This window comes from Hippopotamus amphibius, chromosome 1, assembly GCF_030028045.1.
Source record: "Hippopotamus amphibius kiboko isolate mHipAmp2 chromosome 1, mHipAmp2.hap2, whole genome shotgun sequence".
NCBI lineage: Eukaryota > Metazoa > Chordata > Mammalia > Artiodactyla > Hippopotamidae > Hippopotamus > Hippopotamus amphibius.
In genome coordinates this window covers 100733242-100758288 of record NC_080186.1, presented here as the reverse complement: position 1 = coordinate 100758288, position 25047 = coordinate 100733242, and the positions used below count along the sequence as shown (strand labels likewise).

General features: G+C 34.2%; 1 protein-coding gene across 2 annotated transcripts in view; it reads right to left on the bottom strand.

The window, feature by feature from the left end:
* Positions 1–25047, bottom strand: part of SYCP1 (synaptonemal complex protein 1) — a 141642-nt gene that overhangs the window by 4082 nt on the left and 112513 nt on the right. For both annotated transcript variants that reach the window (XM_057747262.1, XM_057747268.1), the window contains 3 exons: positions 15509–15568; positions 11986–12165; positions 4634–4777 (listed from right to left, as the gene is read on the bottom strand). In XM_057747262.1, coding sequence (XP_057603245.1) covers positions 4634–4777; positions 11986–12165; positions 15509–15568 — 384 coding nt within the window. The remainder of the gene's footprint in view (positions 1–4633; positions 4778–11985; positions 12166–15508; positions 15569–25047) is intronic.

Below are 25047 nucleotides of genomic sequence, written 5' to 3'. Positions count from 1 at the left end.
GAGACTTGCTTTGGGACCTATATGGCCCATCCTGGAGAATGTCCATGTGTACTTAAGAAGGATGCATATTCTTTTGTTGGATTGAGTGTTCTCTACATGGCTATTAAATCTATTTGGTTTGTGTTTTCCCAGTCCTCTATTTCCTTACTTATCTTCTGTCTAGCTGTTTTATCCATTATTGAAGGTGGGGTATTGAAGTACCCAACTATCAACGTGTAATTGTCTATTTCTCTCTTCAGTTCTATAAAGTTTTCCTTCATATATTTTAAGGGTTTGTTATTAGGTGTGTAAATGACTAAAACTGTCATAACTTCCTGCTGTATTGAACCTTTTATTAATATATAATGTCCTTATTTGTTTCTTGTACTTTTTGATTTAAAGTCTATTTTGTCAGATATTAGTATAGGCATCCCACCTCTTTTTTGCATATTACTATTTGCATATCTTTTTCCATCCTTTCACATTTAGCCAATTTGAAGTTAACATGAATCTCTTTTTGTTTATTGGAGTGTATTTACATTTACATTTACCTGTATTTACATTTAATTGTATTTACATTTACATTTAAATAATTACTAATAAGGAAAGACTAACTTTTGCCTTTTTTGACATTCATTTTCTATATGCTTTATACGTGCTTTGTTTTGTTTTGTCTCATTTCCTCCATTACTATCTTCTTTTGTGTTTAGGTGATTTTTTTCAGTAGTAAAATGTTTTGATTCCCTTCCCATTTCCTTTCGTGTATATTCTATAGATAATATTTGTGGTTACCATGGGGATTACATTTAAAACCAAATATGAGACTAATCTAATTTGCATTTATACCAACTTCACTTCAATAGCCTACACAAACTGCTCTTATACAGCTCCATTTTCTGTTACCAATGTCAAAAATTACATCTTTACATATTGTGTGCCCAACAACATAATTAATTAAGCATTTGTCTTTTAAATTATATAGAGAATAGAAAGTGAAGTTAGAAACCAAAATTACAATCATTTCAGCTTTTCATGTATTTAACTTTATCAGAGATCTTTTATTTCTTCACATGGCTTTGAGTTACTGTCAAGCATCCTTTCATTTCAACCAACACAACTCCCTTCAACATTTCTCAAAGAGAAAGTATAGCGCCAACTCCCTCAGCTTTTGTTTATCTGGGAATATTTTAATTTCTCCTTCATTTTTTTAAACATTTATTTCTTTATTTAATTTATTTATTGGCTGCGTTGGGTCTTTGTTGCTACACACAGGCTTTCTCTAGTTGCTGCGAGCGGGGGCTACTCTTCACTGTGGTGCGCAGGCTCCTCACTGTAGTGGCTTCTCTTGTTGTGGAGCACAGGTCCTAGGCACATGGGCTTCAACAGTTGCAGCACATGGTCTCAGTAGTTGTGGCTCATGGGCTCTAGAGCACAGGCTCAATAGTTGTGGCGCACGGGCTTAGTTGCTCCGTGGCATGTGGGATCTTCCCAGGGCAGGGCTCAAACCCACGTCCCCTGCATTGGCAGGCAGATTCTTTACCACTGCGTCACCTAAGAAGTCCTCTCCTTCATTTCTGAAGGACAGTTTTGCCAGATAGCAAATTCTTAGTTGACAATGTTTTTCTTCCAGCACTTTGAATATGTAAACCTACTGTCTTCTGGCTTCCAAGGTTTCTAATGAGAAATCAGCTGATAATCTTATTGAGGGTAAGCTGTACGTGATAAGTTGATTCTCTCTTGCTGCTTTCAAGATTCTCTTTGTCTTTCAACAGTTTGATTATAATGTGTTTTGATGTGAGTCTATTTCAATTTATCCACTTAGAATTCATTGAGCTTCTCAGATTTGTAGATTCATTTACTTCATCAAAATTGGAGAAGTTTTCAGCCATTTCTTCAAATATTCTTTCTTCCCCTTTCTCACTTCTCCTTCTCGAACACCCAAAATTCATATATTGATCTTTTGATAGTATCCTACAAGTCTCTGAGACTCTGTTCACTTTTCTTTATTCTTTTCTTCTGTGCTTATACTCAATAGTTTATTGTTCTATCCTCAAGTTTATCAATTCTTTCTTCTGCTTATTAATATCTACTTTTGAATCCTTCTAATACACTTTTCATTTCAATTACTGTACTTTCAATCCCAAGATTTCTTCTTGGTTCCTTTCATAATTTCTATTTCTTTATTGGTATTCTCATTTTATTCATACATTTTTCTGCCTTTGTCTATGTCTTCCTTTAGCTCTTTGAACATCTTTAAGATGGTTGTTTTCAAAGTCTTAGTGTATTAAATTCAATATCTGAGCTTCTTCATGGACATTTTTGATTGTTTTGTTCCTTTGATAGGCCATACTTTTCTTTTATTTGCATGCCTTGTGATTTTTTTTTATTATTGTTGTTTAAAACTAGCCACTTTACTCTTACATCTGCAAATCAGATTCCTCCCCTTCCCCAGGGTTTGCTGTTTATTTATTTAGATTTGTTTTGCTTTTTGTTTTACTATTGAAAGTGTCTCTGTGCACTGGATAAGCCTGTGGTGAAAATTTGAGATCTTTTTGTTTGTTTTTTTTTCTAAGCCTGTGTCTTTCCCTAGGCATGGCTTTCTAAATGCCCTGTAAATGTGATTGATTTTGAATATTCTAATCATTGAACATTTGGATCCCCAAAGAGGGGGAAAAAAAAGAGAGAAAGTGCACTTTGTTTAAAACCTCTGGAAGACACTTCAGCCAGTGAGGGTTGAAACAACAGCAGCCAGACTCTGTTCCTGTACCTCAGTGATCAGAAGCAGCAATCAGCAATCAGAACACTGAACCCTGATCTTTGGAGGACAAGGTCGTTTTTGTTCACCCTGGCTCCAGCAAGACATGAGCATGGTCCTACCATATGGCTATGGGTTGGGTGATAGGTAGCCACTACCACTTTTAAGGCTAAAATTGACCAAAATTAACCATAACATACCAGCCAAGTTTCCCTCTGGAAGTTGCAAGCATTCAAATAGTCTCTAGAGTTCCAAAATAAATTACTCCAGACAGTTTCTGCCAGTACCATTGTTGGCTAGGTGGAGAAATGGGTTCCTGGCACTTCCTATTCCACTAAGGTCATTCTAAATGATATATTTTTAAATCTTACTTTTTATAATAATTTGAATGTTCACCAAAATTTAAATGCAACATCTAAGAAAATTACAAAAATAACAAATTTTAAGTGATAATTATAACCAATAAAGCCCATTGAGAAATGTCTTCTTAGACTAGTGTAAACTGTAATAAATATATAAAATAAATAATAAATGAAATACTGTAGTATATTCACTGTGTAACAAAGTTGTGATGCTCCTTTTAAAAATGAAATGAAATGAAATCATGAGTCATTCCAAATCTCAGATAAGCTAAGACACTAGCCTAAATTCACACTACTAGAAAAACAGTATTAATTCCATGCCTGGGATATCTAATATCAGAGCTCATGCCCTTTCTACTAATTCTCATTACATTTTTTTAATATCTGGACTTCAGTTTGAACTGGCAGTTATTATGTACAGTGATGTACATAGGCTATGGAGCTAGACTGTTGGTATTCAAATTTTGGCTCCATGCCTTACTAGTTATGTGATCTTGGGCAAAGTACCAGTATGACTCAGTTTCCTCATCTGTAAAACGAGAATAATAACCCTGTCTCTACTTCTAGAACATGAGATTGTTTTAAGAAATAACTGAAGTAATCTGTGTAAAGTCTTTAGAATAGTGCCTGGTTCACATTTTTAATAATTAAAATGCTAATCATTATCTATAAAACAAAAAATTACCAGAGTAGGGATTTTCTATAAGTTAACTTCAATAATTATAATTTTAAGGCTTCAGCTACTCATTATTCCAGAACAAATGAAAGTAGAGGGCCTAAAGCAGTATGAAAGCTTAAAGGATCTCATAGTTATGAGTTGGAATAATGAAACAATGGCTTCTACTGGAATTTTGTAATTAAGAATCTTTAGTAAATTGCTCCATTTCGTGTAATGAGGTTTATCTGGTTTTAAATTAAATGAGTATAAGTTTAATTAGTCTCAATAAATCATTATTATACCTTTAGAAAATACTGATATGTGTGAATATACTCACAGTAGGGAATAACTGGTAATACAAACTGCTAGGGGAACTATCCTCCTTAAACATGCCATTTTTAACATATTAACTCTTTAAGAATCATAGAAATGTTACAGTTTTCAACCAATACCTTGATATAAATTTAAACCAATAAGTGATATAAAAACAAAATAACATATATCATATACAAAATCAAGAGGGATCTTGAATAACGAATTTGGCTGCAGCAAGATTAAAGATATTCACCTAGCCTTTCTTTAAAAAAAAAAAAAAGGAAAAGGAAACACTCTTCTGGAAAACAAGAGGATTAGTCATCTCATATGACAACTACATTATATTAAGTATTTCAAAATGTCATGTTTTCTGAAGTTTAGGGAGATTTATTAACCCTCCTTGAAATGCTACAAAAGCAGAGGGTTCCATGTTACAGTAGAGTTCTACCATTTTTTGTACTGCAATAATAGATCCTATGCACATACACATATACATCAAGAAATAATGTAGAAATACAATAATATAAACAAATAATAAATGCTGATTATTTATAAAAATTTTACCAAAAGATCAGTAGTTTCTGAACTATCCGAATTAATATCAAACTCAAAGACCATTTTTCTCTTTTTGTTACTTTTTTCAGTGGGTACATTCTTGTTTTCTCTTTGCTGGATTTTTAGTTTCGTTGGTGTCTTCACAGTATATGCCTATCCAAAAAGAAAAACAATATATTATCCTATCAAATAAAACACATATTATCAATAATGGCAATCAATCAATAATAACTTATTATTGGCATGTATATGAAACAGAAATTTTGGATAGAGAACTCGAGGTATGGGAGGGGGCGGGGGGTGAAGGGGAAACTGAGAAGAAGCGAGAGAGTAGCACAGACATATATATACTACCAACTGTAAAATAGTCAGTGGGAAGTTGTTGTATAACAAAGGGAGTCCAACTCGAGGATGGAAGATGCCTTAGAGGACTGGGGCAGGGAGGGTGGGGGGGAATCGAGGGGGGGGGCGTCAAGGAAGGGAGGGAATATGGGGATATGTGTATAAAAACAGTTGATTGAACCTGGTGTACCCCCAAAAAAATAAAATAAAATAATAAAAAAAAAAAAAAAAAAAGAATTTAATTCAGAAGTTTTTGAAGAAAATAATGGGGGAGAGAGAAGGAGACAGAGAAGGTGGGAGAGAAGGACACAGAGAGAGAGAGAGTCACTCTTCAGCAGTCAACAATCTTAAGAGAGATTTTAGTATTTCTAACAATGATTAAGACCAAAAAACTGAGAGTTTTTCTCATTCCATAAAAATCCTTACTGATTTATGAGAAAATAAGTTTGCTTATGTTTTGTTGATAAAGTAATTCCATTAGCCAATGTTTAGTATTCCATATTATCCTGTAATATGTAAGTTTTATAGTTTTTAAAAAGTATCTTTAAAAAGTAAGGTTGCTGATATCAGCAAAAATGGCAGAGTAAGGAGCTCCAAAAATTTGTTCTTCCACAAAGCAACAAAAATGCTGGTAAAAGTGGTCAGAATCAGCTTGTTTAGAACTGTGGAAATTAAGAAAAAGCTTGCCACAAGCTGAAGAGTGGTTTTTTTGGGGGGAGGGGGGCGGGGGGGGAGAATGGCTGAACCTCTGTAAGAAAAGCAAAATTAGTGGTATCTTAACTTTTCCTCATCTCATCCCCTGCTCTCTAGCTCTGTTACCCTTAAATGGTAACAGCCCACATTCCTGGTCCAGACTGGCAGCCACTGGACAGAGCAAAATAGAACTGGGAGCTCTTTCAAAGTTTTATTCCCAAATAGTTGTCATTATTTGATCTGCCTATTGATCTTTGGATGATTTCATTTACAGGACTGTTTGTATTTGACCCAACTCAGAACTCAGTCAGTTAAAAAAATAAAACAAAACAAAAAACCAAAAAAAAAAAAAAAAAAAAACCCCAAAAAAGTCTCCCCTTGATGTGTGTATGGAATAGCATTTGTCAAAAACAATTACAGACAAGTGTTTTAACTTTGCAGCTCCCTGAGGCAATGGTTAACAGTTGTGTGAATGACAGACTAACCAAAAACCTTAATGGATAGCTAGGAAATAAGATGTCCACAGGGGCTTTGAAAAACTCTGATATATTCCTGGAAATACAGAAAGCCATACTCACAGATACGGCTGTAAGTAAGTACAGGAATGACATAAGAAGGCCCTAAGCTCTTACCTGTGGCTCATCTCGAGGGTCTGCAAATGCAGAAACTGAAGGCTAAGGCAGAGTTTTCTACTGTCTGGCTGAGTGTTGAAAGCATGCCCTAACACTAACTTATAGTCCTTTGGCAAAGATTGTGAGATTTATTGATCTAGGTATTTAAGAAAATCTCTATTAAAACACTAGCTGAACATTAAGCTAACTAGTAGAGACATTAGTGGCACTCAAAGAATACAAACTTTACAAAATTAACTTAGAAAAATCACTAAACAAACAATAAAAACTATGACAAGCAGAAACAACAAACCTTGAGGAGAAGGGAGAATCTGATTTCTAGAGTTGTCACATTATTTTTAATGTTTAGATTTCAAGAAAAAAATTATAAGCTGTGCAAAAGATAAGAAATTATGGCCCATATATGTGTGAGGGAGCAACTGATAGAAACTATCCCTAAGGAAACCTGGTTATTAGACTTCTTAGACAAAGACTAAATCAGCTATTTTAAATATGTTCAAAGAGCTAAGGAATACCACGTCCAAAGCACTAAAGGAAAGCATAAAGACAATGTCAAACCAAATGGAATATCAATAGATGGATAGAAAATATTTTTTAAAAGAACAAAATAGAGATTCTGGAGTTGAAAAGTGCAATAACTGAAATGAAAAATTCACTAAAAGGGCTCAACATCAGATTTGAGCAGGTAGAGGAAAGAATCCATGAACCTGAAGATAGTTCAACTGATATTATCCAGTCTGAGTAACAGAAAGAAGAAAAAAGAAAAATGAAAAGAGCCTCAGAGACTTGTGGGACCCCATCAACCATACCAACATACACATAATGGGAATGAGAGCAGAGGGGATTTCTTGGCAGTCCATTGGTTAAGACTCTGCACTTCCACTGCAGGGGGCCTGGGTTTGATCCTTGGCTGGGCAACTAAGACGCAAGCTGCATGGCACAGCTCCCCAAAAAATAAAAATTAAAAATTAAAAAAGAATGAGGGCAGAGAGAGAAAGGGCAAAAATAATACTTGAAAAAATAATGGCTGAAAACCTCCCAAGTTTGATGTAAACATTAATCTACACAGCCAAGAAGCTCAACAAGCTCCAAGAAAGATAAAATCAAAGAGAACCACACCTAGACACAACATAATCAAACTGTCAAAAAGCAAAGAGAAACTTGAAAGTAGCAAGAGATAAGCAACTCTTCATAAACAAGTTCTCTTCAATAATATTAACAGCTGATTTCTCATTGGAAACCAGGGAGTCCATAAAAGATTGACATATCCAAATGCTAAAAGGAACTGTTACCAAATAATTCTATATCCAGCAAAACTGTCCTTCAAAAATGAAAGTGAAATTAAGATATTCCTAGATAAACAAAAATTGAGAGAATCTGTCACTAGCAGATCTTCCCCACAAGAAATACTAAAGGGAGTCCTTCAGGCTGAAATGAAAGAACACAAGACTCAAATTCATATGAAGAAATAAAGAGCACCAGAAAAGGACACTACAGGGCTTCCTAGGTGGTGCAGTGGTTAGGAATCCACCTGCCAATGCAGGGGACACAGGTTCAATCCTTGGACCAGAAAGATCCCACATGCCACAGAGCCAACTAAGCCCGTGTGCCACAACTACTAAGCCTGCGCTCTAGAGCCTGCAAGCCACAACTATTGAGCCCATGTGCCACAACTACTGAAGCCTGCACACCTAGAGCCTGTGCTCTGCAACAAGAGAAGCCACCACAATGAGAAGCCCATGCACCACAATGAAGAGTAGCCCCCACTCGCCACAACTAGAGAAAGCCCGCATAGCAACAAAGACCCAATGCAGCAAATAAATAAAATCAATAAAAATTTTAAAAAGTTGCACTTACTTTAAAAAAAAAAAGGACACTACATAGGTATTTATACAAGATAATATAAATATATTTTTGTTTGTAACTCATTTTTCCCTATCTGATTTTAAACACATATATAAAGCAATAACACTGTGTCAATGGGCTTAAAATGTATAAATAAATGACTTGTATGACAATGATAGCACAAAAGAGAAAGAAGGAACAAAGATATATTAGGGCAAAGTTTTTATATACCATTGAAATTACACTGACATTAATTCAAACTAATTTTAAGTTAAGGTGTTAACTGTACTTTTTAGCTAATCACTAAGAAAATTATTCCAAACGTATAGTAAAAAAAAAAAAAAAAGAGGATTAAAGTGGTATACTAGGTAATACCTATTTAACACAAACTAAGACACTACTGGAAAGACACAGGAACAAAAAGACATAAGACATGTAGAAAACAAAGAACAAAATGGTGGACCTAAGTTCTACGCTATTAATGATTACATTAAATGTAAGTCAATTAAACATTCCAATCAAAATGCAGAGATTGTCAGAATGAATGATGGAAAAAAGCATGATTCAACTATATGATGTCCACAAAAGACACAAGCATGGTAAAAGATATACCATGTAAATAGTAAACAAAAAGAGCTAATATCAGATAAAATAGACTTTAGAAAAAAGATCGCTAGAGACAAAAAGAACATTTTATAAAAGTAAAAGAGTAAATCCATCAAGAAAAGATAACTGATATTAAGTATATATGTAGCTAACAATATAGCCCCCAAATACATGAACCAAAAACTGGGAAAATTAGATAATTCAACAGTAATAGTAGAAGACTTCCACACCCCCACGTTCAATAATGAAAAGAACAACCAGACATAAGTTCAGCAAGGAAACATAATACTTGAACAACACTATAAACCATCTAGATGGATACTTAGCAAAATCACAAATTTGGTAATACAAATACACTCCTAAATAACCAATGGGTCAAAAAGTAAATCACAAGGGAAATTAGAAAGTACTTTGAGAAGAATGAAAAGGAAAATACAACAGACTTATGGGATACAGTGAAATCAGTGCTTAGAGAGAAGTTTATAGCTGTAAATGCCTACATTAAAAATTACAATCAAGACATGACAATTAAATACCATATGGTACCCTGATTTGGATTCTGGAAGAGAAAGAGGACATTAACAGGAAAACTGTGAAATCCAAATAAAGTCCTGAAGTTTAGTTAATAGCAATGTACCAGTGAATGATTCTTAGTTTTGACAAATGCACATGATAATGTAAGATGTTAACAATGGCGAAAACTGGGTGAAGAGTATAAAGGGATTCTCTGTATTACCTTTGTAACTTTTCTATAGATCTAAAATTAATTGCAAAATAAAAGTTCATTTGAAATAAAAAGTAAGGTCACCACACCACCAGAATGCCTAAAATCAAAAAGATGAAAAATACCATGCGGTGACAAGAATGTGCAGCAAGCAGAACTCTCATTCACTGATAGCCAGAATATAAATTGGTACAATAATTAAAAAAAGAAAAAGCATGATTGGCAGTGTGATACAATAAGAGATATATATATATATATATTTGGTCTTTGTCCTTGGTTCTTGACACAGAACTTCTAAAACCCTTGTAATTTCCTGAATGACAGGGTTGACAGGAGGCATCTTTTGGTATAATATTTGGTCTTTGTCCCCAGTGATGTGATAGGAGAGTCTTTTGTTATTCATAATGAGCTCCTTTCAACTTACCTGAATTTATGCTAATGAAATAACTGATGGTAGGAGGTGCTTCAGAATGATAGCTTCAGGATGGTGGCTGGTTGCCAGAAAGACCAAGGCATGATTAGAAGTTTGGAATAAGATTGAGTTAATCACCAATGGCCGATGATTTAACAAATCATGCCATGTAATGAAACCTCCACAAAACCCCTAAACAACAAGGTTCAGAGAGCTTCCGGGTTGGTAGACATATGCAGGTGCTGGGAGGGTGGCACTCCCAGAGAGGCATGGAAGCTTCTGTGCCCCTTTTCCTATACCTTGTGCCCTATGCATTTTCTCCATTTGGCTATTCCCAAATTGTATACTCTATAATAAACTGGTGATAGCAAGTGAAGTAATTTCCTGAGTTCTGTGAGTCATTCTATCAAATTATCAAACCTGAGAAGGGGGTTGTGGGAACCCCCAATTTATAGCCAGTTGGTCAGTAGTACAAGTGGCAAGCCAGGACTGTGTCTAAAATGGAAGCAGCCTTGTGGGACTGAGCCCTTAACCTGTGGGAGTCTATATTAGCTACATTAACTACAGTGTCAGAATTGAATCAAATTGCAGGACACCTAGTTGGTGTCTGGAGAACTGGAGAATTGGCTGGTGTGGGAAAAAACACACACACATTTTGTATCAGAGTGAAAACAGCTCAGGCTGTATCTGTTAACATGGAATGTATTATGCATAAGCCTGTAACCCAGCAACTTCACTTCTAGGGGTCTACCCAACCAAGATGCGTAGTTGTCAGATAATAAATTTTTATAGCAATGCTATTCATAAAAGCCCACTCTGGAAACTAACCAAATGTCCATTAACATTACAAGAGATAAATAAGCTGTGGTACAGTCACGCCATGAAATATCAAATAAAAATAAAGCAACTTCAAGCAACAATGTGGATGAATCTCATAAACATAATGTTAAGTGGAAAACATCAAAACAGAAAGAATATGATTATAATTACAGAAAATACAAAAACAGGTACATCTAATATTAGAATGTAGTTGGCCTTGGAGGAAGGGCTAATGACTGGAAGGGGAAACAATCAGCTGTTCTGAGGTGGTAGTAACATTCTGTGTTTTAATCTGAGTGCTTGTAATAATGTGAAGTTTGGTTTGTAGAGATTCATCAAGTTGTATAATTATGATCTGTGCATTTTTCTTGCCTATATTTCAATAAAAAGTTTTTTTAGGTAAGGTTATTCTTTAATAGAGATCATTTCATATTTTGAATAACAGTGATAAATACAACAAAATAATTTTATATAAAAGCCTTGCTAAGCTACACACTTTACTAATTTTCATAATTTCCACAAGCTGGATAATATTGTATATATAACAGGATATGAGTGGGACTCTTTCTTTTGCTCTGGAATTGCCAACTAAAGCACAAAGCTGGGGGGAAAGTGCTAGTAACACATATTCTAAAGAAAGTTACCCATAATTAAGACTAGCTCCTTCTCTAAGGCTTATTAAAAGGTGGTAGAATAGGCCCAACAATCACCAAATACCTGTCTTATTCCCAGTTATTTTAACGAAATTGGGAGGGAAAAGCATGAAATTTCGGCTTGGGGGTAAAGACAGGTTGAAATACTCTTCCCCTCAACTCCCAAGATAAGTAAGGCTATAACTAAAAAGCAGCCTTATAAGAAAAGGAGACTGGCATCTCATTCCCTAGGTGGATATAAACCTAGGCAGAAAATGTATCTGTCTTTGTGTCTGCCTGAGCAGTAAAAAGAAATTAGAGAGAGATCGATGGCAGAGAGAGGGGAAGGGGGAGTCAGAAGTAGAGCATTACACACTGCCATTAAGCATTGAAAGGCTGAACAAATTCCCCATGCATTAAGTGGACATGTCGAAGATAGCTAGAAATGAGCCACCTTGTTAGTGGCACCTGCTCCACAAGGGCTGACTGCTAAGTAAAAGACAAGATGCAAGATGATGAGGAGTAAAGAGCAAAGGGAGGTAACTGAGGTGATAGTGGAAAATGCAAGTCAAAACCAGATTTTGTATATCAGGGACCTATACCTGAGACTTTTTATAAAAAGAATTACTACTTTCTTAGAAATTTTAGCAACAAACCTTTGGTAACGGTGTAGATAAAGTACTTTTGGCAGACGTCCACAGATAGTCTCTTTTATCTTTTGATTTCCCATGATCAGCTGATGGGAAATTTTGAGACATATTTTGTGAAGGAGCTGCTTTAGAATCAAGTTTCCAATAACTAGTTTCAGGTGTTTCCGATAACGATGTCTGTGTTTTCTATATTGAACAACAGAAGTGAATAAAGTCAAGTCATTTTAAAGTGCAGCAACTAGTAGAAATAACACTGAAATGAACTAGAATTTCCCCCAAATTTAGTACTAATTAGAAACTTTGAATAAATTACATTTATCTTCTTTGTCACTTTATTTTCCCACTTAAGATTAAAATGGTATTTGCGCCTCTTTGTTTTCACAGAGCTGCTATAAAAACAAATAAGACATCTCAACTCCCTATTGACCAAAAGTTAAGAATTCTCCAGAGAAAAATTTCTATTCCTGGTGGGAAAAAAAATCTTAATCTGTGGTTCATTCCAATAGCCTAATAGCCAAAGGGCATTCTCTTTTATGCTTTCATATTTCCTATATCATCTATAAAAATATCAGCCTTTTCCTATCCACCAGCTTCATTCCCCTCCAAAAAAATCAGAGAAGAAAAATTATGAAACTAAAGAACTAGAGAAATTTTCAGGGCAAGATAAAGATAGCTTATTAGGAGGCACAAACTACTATGTATAAAATAAGCTGCAACTATATATTGTACAGCACAAAGAATATACCCATTATTTTATAGTAACTATAAATGGAATATAACCTTAAAAATGGTGAATCATTATGTTGTATACCTGAAACATATAATACTGTAAGTAAACTATATCTCAATTAAAAAATAAAATATAAATTTTTTAAAACGGAGCTAAATGAGGTAATTTGCAGGTTGCTTGCCCAGTTCTAGTGATCTCACTTCATAATCCTTTTTCCAACAAGTATGAATTTTGGTAGCATTTTTTCACAGAGTTTCATTTCTATATCCTTTTCCATAAATACTTCTGTATCACAGTTGATAACACACTTTTGATGAAAGCAAACTTTTTTCTGCTCTCTGGACTTACCAGGAGTCATCCTCAGAATCTCCAAAATGTAACTGCTTTCATGGACAAATTGTTCCCACCCAAAAGGACTAAGAATGGCAACTACACCACCTTGTGGTCACATCTGGACTCTAACATTTTCCTGGCAGTTTGGTAGCATAAAAGAAACTGCATCAGCATTCTAGACTACTGAAATAACCCTCTTTGTAATACATCATGAAAATGTATGTACTTTCCTACAAGTTACATTCTTTTCTGAATATTACATTTCCAATGATGCATATATACAGAACATTCATGACGTTCTCTGTTGTTCTTTTTAAACAAACATTTATTCGGCATTTCCTATGTGCCAAGCATTATTTTAAATGCTTTACAAATATTATCTTACTTAATCTTCATAACAACTTTAGGAAAAAGGTACTACTATTATCCCTTTATAGATGATAAAACTGAAGCATGAAGAAGCAACATGCCCAAACTCAGAAATGTTTGATAAACCTAATGATTATCATATATAAGGCTTTTGAGACTTCAATATTGTTAGAATAAAACATAGCACATATAAGTCTATTTAAATCTTTTCTTTTATCATTTTCTCATTATTTGCAATATATACCTAGATCCCCAGATAAAATATAGGGAATTAACTAATCTACTTGATAACATATATAAATAATAGACATAATATTACTGGAATTATACACAATCAAAACAACTCTATAAGAATATGTGATAAATACTTTCATAATATGAACACAATATGTATTTAGAAATAAATATTGGAGTTTAACCAATTTACTATCTTCATCAGACACTTCACTTAGACTATATCTAACCCTCCTGGCTAATTTTAATATGACAATAATTTCCCAATAATGTTTTCAAATGTCTATCATGGGGTCTGGACATATGAAGCACTTAATAGTCACTCACAGGTACAATATTTCTTTTTTTCTTCTCTTTGAGCCCAAATATAACAAAGTTATAGCACTGCCTATACCTAACAACTAAACTGATCTCAACTACTCTATTAATTTCAATTTATAGTCAAACCAACTTCTGTGGGGACTTAGGAGACTGCATCACTCTGTATAAAGAATATTTAATCATTTTAACTAAAATTTGCAATAAAACTCTTCTGTAATAATCCTATATATCAGCTGGATTAGAAGCTGAATAGAACTTCCCTTTCTCATACCTGATTCTTCCTTCTATGTGCAGGGAACATTCCTAACCTCTCTCTGCTTCCTCATGGGAAGAGCAACAACTTACTGGGATTGTTGCATATGGAAGGAGTAATTGGGGACATATAGTTCAGCCCCTTCCTTACTCCTCCTCTTGGGTACCAGAAGAAGCACACATTCTACTCTATGCCATACATTTTACAAGAGCAGGCCATTCAAGTAGGTAGACTTGTCCCAGTGCAGCTCTACCTGTGATAGAGTAGATAAACTTGTTTAATTTGGGATTTTGGGATTAAGAAATCCTGTTGCCTTCAAATATAAGCCACATTGTCCAATATTATTTACCAATAATGAAGATATTATGTTGATTTTCACCACCTTTCTCCATTGGCTCAGGCTTAAGTAAAAAAAGGCAAGATGTCATTTATTTAGCCCTCTTATAACTCAAAATTTGACATAATCTAAACATGAGCTTTAGAATTTTTAATTGAAATATTTTCCCTCTAACATTGGAAATTTCTCAAGAGAGAAACACAGAAGTACCTAACTAATACTATAATAAAAATTATAAAAGATAAAAATCTTCTCTAAATTTCCAAATGACAAATGCTTTGAAATTTTTCAGCTATTGCTTTTGAATTAATAAATACAAAGAAATAATTCTGGAAATGAAAATTGTGATATATATATTTAATTTTTATTGGGGTATAGTTGATTTACAATGTTGTGTTAGTTTCAGGTGTACAGCAAAGTGAATCTGTTATACATATATCCAGTTTTTTTAGATTCTTTTCCCATATAGGCCATTACAGAGTACTGAGTAGTGTTCCTTGTGCTAACAGTAGGTCTTTATTAGTTAGCTATTTTATAAATAGTAGTGTGTATATGTCAATTCCAATCTTCCAATTTATCCCTTCCCCATCTTACCCCCTGGTAATCATAAGTTTATTTTCTACATCTGTAATTCTATTTCAGTTTTGTAGATAAGTTCATTTGTAGCCTTTTTTTAGATTCCACATATTAGCGATATCATATGATATTTGTCTTTGTCTGTCTTACTTCACTTAGTATGATAATCTCTAGGTTCATCTATTTTGCCACAAATGGCATTATTTTGTTATTTTTTATGGCTGAGTAATATTCCATTCTATATATGTATCACATCTTCTGTGTGATATATTTTTGATGTTATTTTCCCATTTATGAACAAAAAAAATTTACTAAGTATATGTTAGAAAGTGAAATGGTTATAAAGAAATCTATGAGAATTATATAAAGCTCTTACCTTGTCCTTTTTTTCTTTGAAAGTAACTGTGTTTTCTTTTGTCTCTCTTTTGAGTTTTTCCTATTAAAAATGAATATCAAGTACATACAATGTAGTCATTACTGTTATAAAAAATGAATATCCCTATTATCAAATCTTTCCTAAGAATACTAACAAAGAATACTGCCTTCTAAATCTTATAAAATAATGAAAAGACAAAAGAAAAACAAATTAGTCCCTTTCTACAGAGGTATGTTATTTGATTTTGATTATCTTCTTTAAAAATTCTTATCTGTCTCTCGCAGGTATCTGTGGACTCCTGAGTAAGTCCTTTAAAATACTGAATCTCAGCTTTCTCATTTGTAAAATGAAGTGGATGGACCAGTTTATAAAGTAATGGATATACACAAGTAACTAAATGTAGAGAGCTGTAAAGAGATCCAAAATATTATGAGCATTTAGAGGCAGAATTCACTTTCTGTGTATTGAGAAGAGCAATTCAGCTGGACACTGAATAATCAATTATCAACATGAGATAACAGGGATGAGAGACAGAAAGTACGAAAGAGTACAAAATACTTACAAAATAATACATCATTCCTCTAGTACTCCAGGAAATAATACATTTTGCTGGAGATTAGGGTATACGTATTCAATGGGAAAAAAAGAAAAATTAACCCTGGCCTAGAGAAAAGAATATGTGTAATGCCTGTAATATGACAGTCATCTGGAAAACAGAATGGTTACAGCTCCAAGGAACCTTAAAGGTCTCAGAGAAGGAAAAGTTCCAATAAGTACAACTTTAGGCAAACTTACCTTGCCTGCCCATGATGCCTATGCCAATACCTGCACTCACTGAATGTCTTGCATACACCATGGTATCTCTCCTAAAGTGCTGCTTCTAACCAGAGAACACACTTCACTATGAAAGAAGCTGGCAATAAGCTGATACATCAGTAGGCACTGTTCTTATTATGTATTCTATCAATTACCAATAGCTGATCTTCAGTTATAACAATGGGTCTACTCTACGGGGATGAAATGCTGTCGTCTAGGATAGAAGCATTTTGTTTGAAATTACCTCTTTTATATACCCAGTTCTGGAGTCATAGATTGACGACATGTCCTAAGGATATAGATAATGAAGCTTTTCTTTCTGAGAGCTAACATGGTGGTTTAGCTTACTTGACACTTGCTTTGCTGAAGTAATCTTGTTGATAAGGCTTTAATCTTGTACTTTGTGCCTGCAAGTTATGTAATTTTTACATAATAAACACCATATCTTAAGCTCTAGAGCCAGGTGTCATTTGTCTTCTTTGTGGACAAATGGAATATAGAATAAATATAGATACTACCACTTTCTATCACTACGAAGTCATTGAAAATGATCTAGAAAAGGGATTCTTATCAACTTTCCCTAAAATTGTGCGAAACATTGTAGTAAATGTTTATAGGTAATGTATTTGTTTCTGTGTGTTTTAAAAGAGAGGGTTCATAGCTTTCCTTTGATATTTAAATGAGGTTTGTGGTAATTCCAGGTATTTAGAATTACTGCTGTAGAATACAAGAAACATTAAGAGCAAGAAAGAAAATAACGAAAAAACATAGTGAAATTTGGTTCTTTATTTAATCAGTAGTGTAAATCATAAATTCCAATGTTTAATCCAAATTTTATTTTACTCTAAATTTCTGTTTCTGTGTATATGTGTAACAATTAATGGCATGTTATAATTTCATTACATAAAGTTCTGAAACAAACAAACAAAAAAAAATTAAAAGGAAACCTGGTACTCTTGTGGAAGGATTTTCCAATAATACCACAAATACATATTGAATCCTTCCTACTACCATGAGCACTAAGAGAAATACTAAGACTTATGGGTAACTGGACACTGACTATTAGCTAACACCAATTCTTATAACCCATAATGTTACTATTTTTTCACTAGTTTGAGCGCAGGTGTATTGGGGTCAGGTGACAAATAGCACTTAATCCAAGTCCACCTAATGGTGCCCATGGAACCATAAATCTATTCTGGCCATTTCTTTAGATCCTGACTATACAGCTGACTAGATAAACTCAATAAGTGGTAAAATCCCCACAATGGTTCTGACTACAGAGTAAGAGATTGCTATATGTGGAGGGACAAACTGGAAGACTTTAAAACTCTCCTTCCATATCAAGAATGTAAACAAATGCACAAAATACCACATCTCACTAGGCAGAGATTAACACACCATCAAGAGATGAAAGATACAGGAAAGGTGATTTAGCACAGTCTCACAAAGCCAACCTATTTTAAGTGGAAGCTAAGACTGTCATCAGCAACAATTTCTTCACACCAATTGGTATGTAAAATAGGTCAAAATTAGGATTGGCATATCGACTAGGATCAAAATTGAAAACGAAGAAAAAGTTTCACACAGAACAGGAGCTCAACTTAAATATCAGAATTGTGATTACAGAACAGAATATGTGTTTTTATTAATCCTGATAATGTAAAATAATAAAATATAAAAATTGTATATACAAAATAGGCAGTAGGAGAAACTGTTAGATATACTGTTTAAAAAATATAAAGGTAACCAGTAAAATAATTAAAAAGACTATATATATATATATACGCCTCCAAAATCAACCAAAGTTACACACACATACAATTTAGAGAAAAATAGAATAAAATAAATGTTAATATGTAATGTAAAATAAGATGACAAAAACATGATTAAAATATATATCATATTGATGAGTTAATATCCAGAATATGTAAGTAACTCATACACCTCAACCAAAAAAAAAGTAATTTTAAAATGGGCAAAGGACATGAATAGACAATTCTCCAACGAGAATATGCAAATGGCCAACAAGCATATGAAAAGATGTCCAACATCACTAATTATAAGGGAAATACAAATCAAAACTACAATGAGCTATCACTTCACATTATTAGGATGACTACTATCAAAATAATAGAAAATAAGTGTTGGCAAGGATGCAAAGAAATTGGAATCCTTGCACACTACTGGTGGGAATGTAAAATGTACAGTTGCTATAGAAAACTGCATGGTGGTTCCTCAAAAAATTAATAATAGAATTACCATATGATCCATGAATCTCACTTTTGGGTATATATCCAAAAGAATTCAAAGCAGGATCTCCAAGAGATATTTGCACACCCATGTTCATGACAACGTTAATCACAATAGCCAAGAGGTGGAACCAACCCAAATGTCCATCACAGATGAATGGATAAGGAAAATGTGGTATATACATGCAGTGGAATATTAGGCAGACTTTTAAAAAAAATAAAAGGAAATTCTGTCACATGCTACAACATGGATGAACCTTGAGACATTATGCTAATTTAAATAATCCAGTTACAGAAAGACAAATACTGCATGGTTCTACTCAAATGAAGTATCTAAGGTAGTTAAAGTTATAGAAACAGAAAAAAAAAGGTGGTTGGAAGGGGAGATGGTGTTTAATGGATTTAGACTTTTGGTTTTGCAAGATTAAAAAATTCTAGAGATCTATTGTACAACAATATGTATATGCTTAAAACTACTAAACTGTACACTTAAAAAGTGTTAAGATGGATGGTAAATTTAATGATACATATTTTTACCATGACTTAAAAAAATAAAACTACATTCTATCTTACAAATATCAATATATAAAGGTACTAAACAAAAATATCAGCAAACAGAATCCAGCATCACATTAAAAATACTTCATGACCAAATGGAATTCATTCCAGAAATGTATTTTTAAATTATTCCAGAATAATTTAAAAATACATATCATATCAATAAACATTATTGGGAAAACTAAGCTATTAAAGAAAAAGAGACTCTCAGATTAGAGACTCCATCAAGGTTAATAAGAAATGGACAAAAACATACAAGACAAACAAACCCAAAAAGAAAGTTAGGATCATAACATGAATATCAGGAAAAGCTAACTTCAAAGCAAAAAGTACAAAGATAAAAGATACACTTTCCAAGGAACAATTAATTGTATAAACTTTTATACAATGAATAGTATTCATCAAAACACATAAAGCAAAACTGGCTTTATGAACTCAAGAAGAGAAATATAACAGTAATAAACTCTTAACTCCTTCTTTCAGCTCATGATTGATCAAACAGAAAAAAAAATAACAAAGTTAAAGTAGATGTCAAAAAAAATTGAGACAATAGATCAAACTTCTTGGTAAAGGTGGAAGAGTGAAGCCAGATTATAAAATCTTCCTCTCCCTAAACTAACAAAAAAGTATAAAGGGAGGGAGGAAGGGAAAGTAGTTAAGAACTGGCAAAAATGAATTCAACAACAGAAACATACCATATCAGGTCATAATCTCCGATTCTAGTAAAGGTTCAGCATGAAAGACATAGAGCACAGCTGTACTGATTTGACTCAATGTGGTCCTAACCTAATCACCACTTACATGGTGGTGGTGAAAGTGAACACATACAATAATGAGAATAACTGTCACTAATATACCTGAATTTGATAAGAGGAGATCTGAAGGGATAAGTAGGCAGTCCATGAAACAGAAGCCTGGGAAATGCAGGAAAAATGACTACATCTTATCATTTTGGTCTCTTTAGTCTGGACAAAAAAGCACAACAACCATACCCACACAAAATTAATTATCCTTGCCAATAAATAGAACATATTAGAAACAAAGTCAAAAGACAAAATGTGAAAAAGAAGATTCCCCTGAAGGAGCAGAAAACAAAAAAATATGAGATTCATTGAAAAACCATGTGAATTTTGTCCTTATCTCTGGGTTCACCTCTCATCACTCTATAAGTGAGGTATACCAAATCATGTTATTCTTATGTTTTCCTTCATGCAATTTGGTGAGTAAGGAAATACAGCGTGGAAGAGAGATTGGAAAATGGCAAAAATGAATAACCATAGCTTATCCTGTCAGATAGACACATGAGCTCTAGGGCTTCACAATGAGTTGGTTAAAAGATGTGAAGCCTTAGGACAAAACCATCACAAAAAAACAACAGGCCAATCTCTGTCATGAACGTAGATGCAAAAAATCCTCAACAAAATACTAGCAAACCAAATCGAGCAGAATACAAAGAAGATTATATGTCATAACAAAGTAGGATTTCTCCTAAGAATTGAAATTGAATTTCATCAAAATTAAAGACTTTGTGCTGCAAGTGATACCATCAAGAAAGTGAAAAGACAATTCACAGAATGGAGAAAATGTTTACAAATCTTAGATAAGGGACTTGTATCTAGAATATATAAAGCACTCTTAAAACTCAATACTAAAAAAATAAAGAAGCTAGTTTTAAAATAGGCAAAGTATCTGAATAGACATTTCTCCAAAAAAGATATACAAATGGCCAATAACACATGAAAAGATGAACAACATCATTAGCCATTAAAGAAATACAAATCAAAACAACAATGATATACCATGCCACACCCACCTGGATGACTATATCAAGAAAAGATAACAAGTATGGTGAGGTTGTGAAAAAATTAAGACCTTCATGCACTGCTACTGGGAATCCAAAATGCTACAGTTGGTTTGAAGAACAGTCTTAAAATATGAAACATAGAGACACCATATTACCTAGCATTCTACTCCTACATATATAAGAGAAATTAAAACATATATCCTCATAAAACTTTTACACAAATATTCTTAATAGCATTATTCATAATAGTGAAAATGGAAACAACCCAAATTTCCATCAACTGGTAAATGGATACATAAAATAGTATGCGCATATAACAAAATATTATTCAGCAATAAAAAGGAATGAAGTACTGATATATGCTAGGATATGGTTGAACCTTTGAAGATATTATGCTAAGTGAAAGAAGCCTCACAGACCATATAATATATGATTTCATTTAAGTGAAATATCCAGAATAGGTAAATCTTATAGAAACAGAAAGCAGATTAGTGATTGACTAGAGCTAGTGACTCTGTTGACAGGATCAAAGGGGCAGGTATAATCACTGCTGGGGGGGCGGGGGTTGATACATATATTCTAAAACTACGTAGCAGTGATGGTTGCACAACTGTCAACATATTTAAAACCACTGAACTGTACACTTTAAATGGGTGATTGTATAGTGCATAAATTATATGTCAGTGAAACTGCTTTAAAAAACTTACAGAGCTGAGCAGGAAAACAGACAAAGCTGGAGACTTCAACACCCCTCTTTCAGCAACTAACAGAATTACTAGGCAGAAAGCCAGCAAAAATGTATAAAACCTGAACAACACAACCAACAAATTAGATTTAACTGACATTTATAGTACGCTCCACCAACAACAGCATAACATACATTTGTTTCAAGCACCTACAGATCATTTACCAAGACAGATCATATTCTGGGCCATAAAGCAAATCTCAGCAAATTTAAAAGAATAAAATTGCTGGGACTTCCTAGGTGGCACAGTGGTTAAGAATCCGCCTGCCAATACAGGGGACATGGGTTTGATCCCTGCTCCAGGAAGATCCCACATGCCATGGAGCAACTAAGCCTGTGTGCCACAACTGTTGAGCCCATGTACTGCAACCACTGAAGCCAGTGCACCTAGAGCCTGTGTTCCACAACAAAAGAAGCCCACACACCACAATGAAGAGTAGCCCCCACTCACTGTAACTAGGGAAAGCAACAAAGACCCAATGCAGCCAATAAATAAATAAATAAATAAATAAAACAGGGAATTCCCTGGCTTTCCAGTGGTTAGGACTCTGCACTTCCACTGCAGGGGGCATGGGTTCCATCCCTGGTTAGGGAACTAAGATACCGAGTGCAGCAGAGCGCAGCTGGAAAAAAACAAACAAAACAACAACAATAACAAACAAAAAAACATGAAAACAACAACAACAAAAACAAGCTCATAGTTCTAGGGGAAAAAAATTGCTATGGACCGAATGTTTGTATCCCCCCAAAATTCATACATCAAGGCCCTAACCCCCAGTATGGAATGCTGTTTGGAGAGGGCGCTTTGAGAAGTAATTGGATTTGGATGACATCATGGAGGTGAAGCCCTCACGATGGGATTGGTACCCTTATAAGGAGATGAAGAAACCAGAGCTCTCTCTCAGCCATGTGAAGACACGGCAAGAAGGCAACTGTCTACAAGCCAGGAAATAGGCCCTAATGAGAACTTTACCATGCTGACACTCTAATCTCAGATTTACAGCCTCCAGAACTGTGAGAAATAATATTTGTTGTTTAAGCCATTCAATCTATGGTATTTTTGTTATATCATCCTACAGACAAATACAGAAATCATAAAGATTGTATTCTTTCACCATAATGGAATCAAACAAGAAATCAGTAACAGAGAGACAACAGGAAAATCCTTGAACAAATGAAAATTTGAAAACAAACTTCTAAATAATCAATGGGTCAAAGAAGAAGTCTCAAAGAAATATAAAATTATAAGAACTGAATGAACACAAAAACACAACATATCAAAACATATGGGACACAGCCAAAGCAGTACTAAGAGAAAAATTTATAGTACTAAATGTTTACATTAGGAAAAAGGGGAGAGTGATTTCAGCAAAATGGCCAAATAGGCGTCTTTACCATCCTCCCCACCAAGAACACAGACTGTGACAATTATCCATAGATGAGAATACCTCTATGGAAGTTCTGGAATCCAAAAGAGAAGTTCCAGCACACCACTTGAACAAAAAAATAAAAATAAAAAATCCCAGATTGAACATATTGAAGAAAATAAGAGAAACAGTTTCATTTTATCCATGTCACCCCCTCTCCCAAACACAGTGTCAAGAGAGAACCTGTCAGTCAGCAATTTTTCCCATACAGGAAAGTGAGACCATGAAAGTAAGCACCTAGCTTCCCCAACAATGCAAAACACTGCCAAATATTTGCAAACCACATATCTGATAAAGGGTTAACATCAAAAATATATAAAGAACTCATACAATTCAATAGCAAAAAAACAAACAATCCAATTTGAAAACTGGCAAAGGACCTGACATTTTTCCAAAGAAGATATATAAATGGACAACAAGTACATGAAAAGGTGTTCAACATCACTAATCATCAGGGAACTGCAAATCAAAACTACGAGATACACTACCTCATGCCAGTTAGAATGGCTATTATCAAACAAAACAAGAGATAAATGTTGGCACAGATGCAGAGAAAAAAAAGAACCCTTGTGCACTATAGGTGGGAATGTAAATTGGTTCAGCTAATATAGAAAACAGTATAAAGATTCTTCAAAAAATTAAAAAAGAACTACCATAAAAGCCAGCAATTCTACTTCTGACACCACATCCAAAGAAAATGAAATCACTATGTTGAAGAGATATCTGCACCCCCATATAGCATTATTCACAACACCCAAGACATGGAAACAAACTGTTTACAGACAAATGAATGGATAAAGAAGGTGCAGAATTGGGACTTCCCTGGTGGCACAGTGGTTAAGAATCTGCCTGCCAATGTAGGGTACACGGGTTCAATCCCTAGTTCGGGAAGATCCCACATGCCTCGGAGCAACTAAACCCGTGCACCACAACAACTACTGAGTCTGTGCTCTAGAGCCCGCACGCTACAACTACTGAGCCTAGTGTTGCAACTACTGAAGTCTGTTCACTCTAGGGCCCACGTGCCACAACTACTGAGCTCGAGTGCTGCAACTATGGAAGCCTGCATACCTAGAGTCCCTGGTCCACAATAAGGGAAGCCACCACAACGAGAAGCCAACACTTGGCAACAAAGAGTAGCCCCCATTTGCTGCAACTAGAGAAAGCCCACTCACAGCAATGAAGACTCAACACAGCCTAAATAAATAAATAAATAAAAATAGATCAAAGCTTTTAAAAAAAAGTGCAGTGTACATACAATGAGATATTATTCAGCCATAAAAAGAAGGAAATCCTTTCATTTGTGACAACATGGATAGACCTTGAGAGCATTATGCTAACTGAAACAGATGGAGACAAACACTAATGATATCATTTATATGTGGAATCTTAAAAAAACAAAACAAAACACAACTAAATTCACAGAAAAAGGGATTAGATTTGTGGTTACCAGATACAGGGGTTGGGGAGATGGGGAACTGGATGAAGGAGGTCAAAACGTACAAACTTCCAGTTATAAGACAAATAAGTACTAGGGATGTAATGTATAACATGCTGACTATCGTTAACACTACCATATGGTACATTTGAAAGTTGCTGAGAGTAAATCCTAAGAGTTTTCATCACAAGGAAAAAACTTTTTTTTCTTTTTCTTTCTTAATCTATAAGAAATGATGGATGGATGTTAACTAAACTTGTGGTAATCATTTACAATACATGTAAGTCAAATCATTATGGTGTGTACCTCAAACTTATACAGGTATACACCACATACACATGTCAATTATATCTCAATAAAACTGAAAAAAAATGGAAAAAAAGAACATTAGGAGTAGTTTAATACAGGGAAGTATTATTCCTCTTCTACTGAAACAGTAGGATAAAGGTAAGTATGTATGTTATAATTGCAGGTGAAGTGAAAGCCACTTAAGTCATTT